The 9,371-nt window shown below is 48.2% G+C and overlaps 1 protein-coding gene across 1 annotated transcript in view; it reads right to left on the minus strand.

Moving 5' to 3' along the window:
* Window positions 1–4,403, minus strand: part of LOC119389223 (retinal-specific phospholipid-transporting ATPase ABCA4) — a 53,732-nt gene extending 49,329 nt beyond the window's left edge. Inside the window, exons 1-3 of the mRNA XM_049415056.1 lie at window positions 4,217–4,403; window positions 2,573–2,640; window positions 244–456 (exon numbers count right to left, since the gene is read on the minus strand). Of these exons, the coding sequence (XP_049271013.1) occupies window positions 244–456; window positions 2,573–2,640; window positions 4,217–4,403 (468 nt within the window). The remainder of the gene's footprint in view (window positions 1–243; window positions 457–2,572; window positions 2,641–4,216) is intronic.
* Window positions 4,404–9,371: the final 4,968 nt, after the last annotated feature.

Below are 9,371 nucleotides of genomic sequence, written 5' to 3' on the forward strand. Positions count from 1 at the left end.
TCTCATAATCATATCGTGGTTCTGAGACGTAAAACCCGAACAATTACTGTATTATCAGTGATAGCAATATTTCACTAATGAACTATCTTTGCAAATTTTTCTTGAAAGACACTCCCGCTGACTAACACATAACGATTGAATTAATGAATGGATGAATTAGCAAAACAGTGGACAGTCATTCCAAATGATCGGGGACACAGCTGCATTTGCCATAAAACGGCATTGGAATGCGCGCGCGCTCACCTTAGCGCCCGAGCACAGCTCCGAGGCGGTCTTCTTCACTAGGAAAGGCTGGATCATGCACATGCTGACTACGCAGGGAAATATGCGGAACATGATCTTAAGGTACACAGCGTCTTGGCGAGTGGCGCTCTGCTCCTCAACGTCGCCCGGCAACAGCAGCTCCTTGTCGAACGCCTCGGACGGTTGCTGAATGTCGTATGCGTCGTCGCCCTCCTGTCCACAGCGTTAAACCAAGCATAATTAACGATATGGCTTGTCAAAGGGGTCATGTGATGAGGCAGGTTTAATGCGTTAGCGTCAGGAATGTCAAAGCCGAAAAAAAAAACATATATAATGAGCGCTTGTACTATAGTGGCGCAAGGCTAAACACACAGCGGAGCTGATCGGCACCTAGCTGGTCTGTTTTCGAGGTTACGCGATGTTATGCCAAATAATGCGATGTTTAAGTGCAAAGTAATGCGAGGTTATGCCATGAGCAATTGGTCGTGACGTGGCTAGTGCCACGTGAAGACTAGTCACGTGGCATTTCGTTGTCACGTGACGCTATTATCACGTGACTAGCGTCACGTGTGTAGTCACGCGACACTAGTATCACGCGACTGACGCGATACTCACGTGAGTATCGCGTGTCACGTGACTATAGCCACGTGATATTTCGTTATCACGCGACACTGGTCACGCGAGTCACTAGTCATGTGACGTTTTGTTGTCACGTGACACTAGTAGCGCTAGGCTCTAGTCACAAGGCACTTTTATCACGTGACTCGCGTGAGTGTCACGTGTAACGTGGCTAGTCAAGTGAAAATGTCCGCGGTAGAGATATAATAAAGATGTAAATAAACGAGAATGACGTCAACTGCAGTAAGATAGTACAAATATTAACCATGCATAGATTGGAGTAATTGAGAGCAAAGAGTCACACGGTCCCTTATTCAACTGCCTATGACGACTGGAAGGTGGACGCCATCTTCATTTTCTTCTCCGTCAGTTGTATTGACCCTGCCTGAAAGCTTTCCGCATCCAACGTGGTTTCGCACTGCCTCCGGGATCATTGGAGCATTGGAAGCTTTCTCCACCTCACCTGGTTTTACAGTGTTTCCGTGATCGACCCAGCATTGACCACGGGGCGATATCCGCTGATGACGTTATATGATGAAGTCATCATGTGACGTCACAGCATGACAGTCATTATGACGTATGGCACGTGGGTTTTTGTATCACTTCATATTTAATACATGCAATTAAGAGAAAAGAAATATAATTCAACATTATCAAAGGTAACCGCAGACTACCGGAGGTAACTAAATGCAAATTGCGTATAATTACACAACTAAACGAAAGTAACTAAAAGTCAAGATTGCTGTCGTTAATCGAAGGTTACAGGAGGCAGGCCCGCAGCCATTAAAATTTTTTAGGGGTGGTGGGGGGCCACTTGCTGAAAACCTTGACTACTTGAGAAAAACCCCTATTTTCATTATTTATTATCGGTTAAACACCCCTTCCACCAAAATTTCGAGAGCGGGGGGAGGAGGGGGCTAGAGCCCCCCCCCCCCTCGATAATTTTTTTAACATTTCAAGTAAACGCACACATCGAGTTCAGAATGCCGTCACGATCAGCAATGCTAAACGCGGCATCGCTACAAGCCGCGGGCGCGCCACGAGATCCAAAGGAACAATCCCTTGTCCTCTCCGGGCCTCTCGGGATCCCCAGCGTTGTCGTGACGTCACCATTCGCGTCTTGTCATGTCATCCACAAAAAGAACCTGCGTGTCTGTTCGCAGGTACGCGTACTCGCCGCTCTTCCTGCTCGCACGGCGAGGAGGAAAGACGAACCGTTAGATGGAGCGTAGCTGAGCGTGGCGAAGGAAAAAGCGAAGCGCGTGAGGGCCGCTTTGGATCATCAAACACGTGTGACTCCGCTATTGCGGCACCGTTTCGAAAAATTCTTGTGGCTACGTGTACAACTGCAGCACCGCAACTGAATTTCGACCTCTGGGTGGTTTAGGGGCCTTTTAAAAGGTTCTAAACTGAAGTAATATACCAGAAGTAATTATGTATTCCTCTCGCATTCACCGCTTGACCACCACTTGATTTTTGTTCATATCGTTCCCGGCATCGCTGGAACGATGCTCGGATACGGCGTTTTTGGTGGTGCGTCGGCTATCACCTGTCTCATTCGTTATAACAACTACAGCACGGTGTTTACATGAAGGCTGTTGAGTTTGATGGGGTACCGATGGTACCTTTCCTTTTTTTTATGATAATGAGGCCAACACGTTACGCAACACTTCCAGCAACAAGGCAGACCTTCTCATGAAAACGAGCTCACCATCGAGATCAGGTTATCGCTCTCCATTGAGACGGCGCAGAGGTATGAAGCTGCCCAGACAAACACATCTGAAAAATGAGTCGACGACACGTTACGACACACGCGTGCATGCGCACGCACACACACGCACGCAAAAAAAAAATTAAAAGAAAGATCGACACCATAAAGTTTGAGCGTGAAGGTAAATAGGTCAACTTAGCTTGGATGCAGTGGGCATATTTACTGACACTTTAGCAGCTGAATCATATTAAATGCGAGCTATAAAGTACAATTTTCAAGCCAATCATTCATTCGTTTTTTTTTTTTTTTTGAACTCAATATCGAAAGTAATTAGCGGTAATTTACGACCGTGTCGCCCAGCATCAAACCCACATACGCTCGTAGCCCTTTAAAAGCTGGCGCTTGGCCACCCGTATTTTCTTCTTTCGCATGTTTTTTTTTTTAATTTCATGCATTCTAAAGAACATTTGGAAAAAAAATTAAACAGGACGGCTATCTTAGCATAGATGAAATAATCCGCAGTTGCTGAACAAACGTTACAACCTTATCTTAAATGTTAATTAAGCAAGCCTTGTTAATCAACCAGCGTATCGAATTGGTAGTTAGCATGGATGAAAAATTCCGGCGTTTCAGAAAAAATTACACCATCTCCCGCTAAAGGGGACCATGAGGCGATGCGAAGCCGGAGCACTTGCACGATCGCGTTCCGTTGGCGTTCGTTGGGCATGCTACCGACCTCGCGTCGTGGAACGCGAAGAGGGACGCTACGCGCGTCGTATCTTCCATCTAGCCTGGCCGTTAATTCTCACAGGGCGAGCGGGGAACGCGGTCGACAGGCGGGCGAGAGGGGGGCAGCGTAGGAGAGGAGAGAGAATGGGAGGGGACGCGCATGCGCTCGAGCTCATCGCGGCGTTGCGCAGGAGAGAATTTCGGCATGTCTAGCCCGCGTTTCAGAGGAAGAGTGGAAAGGGGGAGGGGAGAGGGGTATGGGAGAGGGTGAGGGGAGAGGGAAAGTGGAAAGAGTGAAAGTGGAGAGGGGAAGGGGGAGAGGGTTAGTGGAGAGGAGGTGTGTGGAGAGGGTATGCTCATGCGCAGTAAGGGTGGTCACGCCGCACACCACCACCACCGGATTGAGCTCGGCCTTAAGATACTTCGCATCTAATAAGTTCTACAACTTTTGAATTGAACATTTTTCGCTAGTTACTAATTAAAAGTTAATTAAGCAAGATTTGTTAATTACCCAGCTAGGCGGGTTGGAAAAATATCCTGACGTGCTGCGTACTGCTCAGAACAATACTTACTGGGCCAATTCGACGCGCGTAGCGCATGTTTGTTTTTGTAATACTAGGCGCAAGATAGCTTAAATACCTTATAGACCTTTTCACAGAAGGCTCACTGGGTGCCGCTATAATCCCCTTTGGGCTGTGCTCCATAGGCGTGATCTCCCCAAAATGCACTGCCGAGGCTGTGACGTCAGCCTTTGTACTCCCGTGCCACAGTACAGAAAGGAAGTGTTTCTTCTCTCCCGTGAAAAGGTCTGTATATTCTACCGGGCCACGAATGTCCCCGGTATGAATTCCATCGCAACGAACGCCATCGCGTGCACAGCTCGATCCACCCAGCCTGGGCCCACAGGGTACGCACCGGTGCCCATCCTGGAATCTTTCCTAGCTGCGGAGGTGTTGGTCAGCGAAGCGACGTATGTGTACACGTAGGTGATGAAGGCTGGGAGCAGGAGCTCCAGCATGGTCACAAACGTGTGCCGCCTAAACTGGTACGTGAAGACGTCCTTCCACAGGAGCAAGCGGATGTGGGTCCACCAAAGCGGCATCGTCCTTGCTGCGTGCGCTGGAGAAGCTCGAAGAGGCTCGAGCAGGTGTCGTTCCCGAGCGAATGGCACTTGCCCACATTAAGGGCAGCTGTTGAGGTAACTCTCGCCCAGAGGATTCGTGCAAGTGGTAAAATCGCGTTTTTGGTGGTTTTGTAAGTTCATATAAAAATTAATAGAGTAATTCATGTGCAGTGGAAATTGCGAATTAAAGATGGAATTTAAGCGCGCGAAGAGAAGTTGAAATGAAAAATTCTGAAAACGTTCATTACAAAAAATTAAAAAATTATGAAAATATATCTTTCTAGGGGAAAAAAACTCACATCGTCGTGTTCGAAATCCCACCAGCTCCGTGGCCTATCCGCCATAACGGGTGCTTGCCAGCAGTATCTAGTACACTATACCCTGCAGTAATAATGGACCATTATCATTATCATTATCATCGCCGAGCACGACAGCCGCTGGTCGTGCTCCCGTGTCATGGCCTTCTTTTATGAGTGAGTGAGTAAAAACTTTTATTAAATATGTCCGGCGGTATTGAGCGGGGTGGGGCCACAAGCACCCTGGCCTAGGTGACGGCCTCCAATCCTTGGTCACGGACGGCTTCCTCGGCGTGCCGGACGGCCCACAGTTGATCGACGAGGTCGTGGCTGAGCAGAGCCGCCTCCCGTCGCACCTCGCGGTTCCAGACTCGCGCCTCGCGGTTCCAGCAGGGGTCATTTGGCCCGTTAAATCTCGTGAACAAAGCAAATGAGGACATTAATATTAACACGGTGTTTTCACTGACATAAGCGCTCTTCGATAAAAAAAATGTCAAAATTGAGATCGGCGTGTTTTTATTTTATTTTTTTAATGAGCTTTTTTTTTTGAAAAGTCTCGTTTCTTTAACTATTTTCTTCTTCTTTTGCGCTGCCTGTAGGAAAACAATCTTCCGCAAAAATGTTGCAAAGGCTATTTGTTATACTTGACACTGTTTTGAAGTTTCTGTGTGAAATAGGAAAGACGCATCAAACTTAGCAAACTTTGTTGATTTGGACCGTGTTTTCCATTTTTTCACATTTTCCTCCTTTCGAACACGGCATAAAAAAGCATGGATGTAATTCACAGTAATGCGTACTAAAACCAGCAACAAATTTTTTCGACACATTATTTATAGTTCGCGCTAAATTCGGCCATGAAATCCGAAAACATTGCAGTGAGCAAAAACAGGAGACCCGCGCCGCCGCCTTCAAATACTTTTTTGTCGCGCTGGGTGCGTTTCTTGCAAATAAAATTTTCGGTTCCGTGCACTTTGAATGTGCCCACATAATATATAAAAAACCCAGGCAAAACAAAAATATCGACCGGACAGGCCATGTTCGATCTCTCGTGGAATCACCCAGCTTGGTCCTGTGCGGTCTTGCCATCCAAGCCTTCTGTCAATAAACCCCAAATCCTTACTGTGGGCGTAACAGCGTGGTGGAGGTGCTGGGTACAGTGATCTCTGGTAATAAGTCGTGCTTGAGCGATGGATAGGCCGGGATTCCGCAACGTCCGCTGCGTTGACGGATGGACTCTCGAAATCATCAAGCTGCGGGGTAGCCACATCTTGCGAGAAATAGCATCGAGAGGTGCCGGCCACTTCACGCGTCATGCTTTCATGTCTGCATAGCTCTTCCCAAAAGATCTGACTGTAGCAAGGCTGTAGCAAGGTCAACAGTCGGCGTAGTATACACTGGCCACCGTGGTAAGATTCGACCAAACTTCGGCGTTATTCTGCGCTGCTTCAATGTCTCAAACGTCCGACAGATCATTCGGGAAGAGCTATGCAGACATGAAAGCATGACGCGTGAAGTGAATACCGTCACCAAGAAAGATGTTTACCCTCTCCCACGAATTGATAACGCCTTGGACTGTCTCCATTCTGCGTCCTGCTTTTTGTCTATAGATTTACGCTCAGGCTACTGGCAGATTTCTATGCATCCAATGGACAAGGAGAAGACTGTTTTCTTAACCCCGGACGGACTGTATGAATTTAACGTGATGCCGTTTGGGTTATGTAACCCTCCCGCCACATTGATGTAACGCTCCCTCCCATGGATACTATTCTGCGTGGCCTAAAATGGAACATCTGTATGTGTTATCTCGATGACATTGTGATCTTCGGGCGCACATTTAGTGAACATAACGAACGCGTGGACGTTGTTCTGGAATGCATTAGAAACGCTGGCCTGGTTCTTAATGCGAAGAAGTGTCGTTTCGGCGAGCGACAAACCTTTGTGCTTGGACACCTCGTCAACAACGACGGCATCAGGCCTGACCCAAACAAGACAGCGGCCGTGAAAGCGTTTGAACCACCTCGCTTAACGAAGGAGCTTCGTAGCTTCTTAGGCCTGTGCTAGTATTTTCGCCAATTTATTCCTGCATTTGCTGACGTTGTCTTCCCCTTGACCAGCCTGTTTCGTCAAGGTGCTAGTTTTGAATGGACACATGACTGCGAGACTTCCTTCAACCAACTGAAGTTCCTACTCACGTCGCAGCCTATTCTCCGGCACTTTGATCCTTCGGCGGCGACTGAAGTTCATACTGACGCCAGCGGAATTGGCATAGGTGCAGTTATAGTACAGCGCTGCAATGAAAAGGAACACGTCATGACATATGCCAGTAGAACTTTAAGTAAGCCGGAACGCAATTACACAGTGACTGAGCAAGAATGTCTGGCACTCGTCTTCGCTGTACAGCGATTCCGCTCATGCCTGTACGGTCGTCCCTTCCAAGTGGTCACGGATCATCATTCCGTGTGCTGGCTTGTAAGCCTTCGCGATCCATCCGGCCGTCTTGCACGCTGGGCCCTACGCTTGCAAGAGTACGACTTTACGGTATTGTACAAGAGCGGCAGGAAAAACGCTGACGCTGATTGCCTTTCGCGGATGCCGCTTGATACGACAGTTTGCGATGTCGACAATTTCGATCACCTCATTGCGTCAGTGACACCAATGTTCCCGGACAAGGCCACCTTTGAAATTGAGCAGCGGAAGGACGTTAGCTTGGAGCAGTTATTTTCCGACGCACGAGCATCCACTTCGGAAGGCCGCTTTTGCGTTCGTGAAGGACTGCTTTACAAGAAGACCTTCTCGGCCAAGAGTTCCCACTTCCTGCTGGTGGTTGCGGATATACGCTACGTTCCTCTGTTCTGCGCGCCATGCACGACGACGCAACTTCGGGTCACCTGAAAATGACGCAAACACTCCATCGTACACAGGAGCGCTTTTGCTGGAAACGCATGCGCCAGTACGTGGCCGGTTGTAGCCAATGCCAGGCGCAAAAATCAGTCACGACAGCTAGCCGGACTCCTACAGCCTGTGACGCCTCCCAGTGCTCCATTTGAGGAAGTTGGCATTGACCTCGTGGGCCCTTTTCCGCGCTCGTCGAAAGGCAACAGATGGATTTTAGTAGGCGCCGATTATCTTACCCCCTACTGCGAGACGGCCGCCCTGCCATCTGCGACTGCTGGCCAAGTCTCCTCCTTCCTTCTGCACTCGATTATACTGCGCTACGGACTTCCTCGCGCCATAATAAGTGACCGCGGACGTCAATTTACGGCAGACGTTGTCGAGGAACTCCTCCGTATGTGTGCCTCGGAACTTCGACATTCGACGCCTTACCATCCACAGACGAATGGCCTTACCGAACGAACAAACCGAACACTGGTGAATATGTTGTCAGTGTACGTGGCGTCCAACCATAAGAACTGGGTCGACGCCTTACCGTTCATCACGTATGCCTTCAGTACTGCCCAGCACGAGAACACCGACCACAGCCCTTTCTTTCTTCTTTATGCTCGACCCCCTCGTTATACCTTCGATACTATCTTTTCGTTATCTGATAATGGCGATCCTTCTTTTGCGCAAACTCTCTGTCTCGCTGAAGAAGCTCGCCGTTTTGCCCGCCTGCGTACCATAGCATCACAAGACCGATCGAAGCTCTGCTATATATACGACAGCAAGCACCGGCACGACACTTATGAACCGGGAGACCTTGTGCTGGTACGGAAGCCTTTGCGCAAGCGTGGCTTGTGCCAAAAAAATCACAGCATATCCACGGAGTGAATGATGATGAGTGGGCGAAGCTGCGGAGGTTCATTGGTAAACCGTGAATCTTCCGTGAATTCTGCCCAGTACATCATCACCGACGTGAGATCGGGCGCGTTTATACTAAAGGTTCGATGAGTTATGACGACTTGCAGCTCACTTTAATTTTACATGTACGCTGTGAATTTTCATTGTTTAGAAAACTATTGCTTTAGAAAACATCTGGCGTCTTTCGTTAAGCAGCTGGCGTCTTTTCGTTTTGCTTTAGAAACATCTGGCGTTCTTTCGTTTTGCTTTTAGAAAACATCTGGCGTCTTTCGTTGCTTTATTTCATCAATCAACGGCGTTTTGAACAAAATTTTTATTGTTTAATCACGCACAGGAGAAATCTCACCAGGCACTACCTTGGAGGTAAACAATGGCTGCTAATGGGAATGAGAGACAGAAGAAGTCGGTTTTTAGCTAACACTTACACTTCTACTTCTACTAACGTTTCCTACTGGAACATGCCAATGGCTGCTAGTGGGGAATGAGAGACAGAAGAATTCGGCTTTTAGTTAACGCGCACGCTGCGAATTTTTTATTCAACAACGCACAGGAAAAATCTCCCACCGGCACCACCTTGGAGGTCAAGATCTGGTACTAGCGTTACGACTGGTTACGCACTACTACGACTACCAGGGACGAACGGGTGCCGCCTTAAGGAGCTTCGCCCCTAAAACTCTTCGCCAACTACACCGGCCCATTTGTTGTCCTTGAGCGCCTCAGTGCAGTGTACTATAGAATAGCTCGACTGACAGCTAGTGGGAGACGATCTACAAAGACCGAGGTCACCCATCCCACGAAACACGAAATCTCTATAAAACGTGTTATATGGGTTTATAGAGGTTTTAAACGTTTA

The sequence above is a fragment of the Rhipicephalus sanguineus genome, chromosome 4 (genome assembly GCF_013339695.2).
Source record: "Rhipicephalus sanguineus isolate Rsan-2018 chromosome 4, BIME_Rsan_1.4, whole genome shotgun sequence".
In the NCBI taxonomy this organism is placed as follows: Eukaryota; Metazoa; Arthropoda; class Arachnida; order Ixodida; family Ixodidae; genus Rhipicephalus; species Rhipicephalus sanguineus.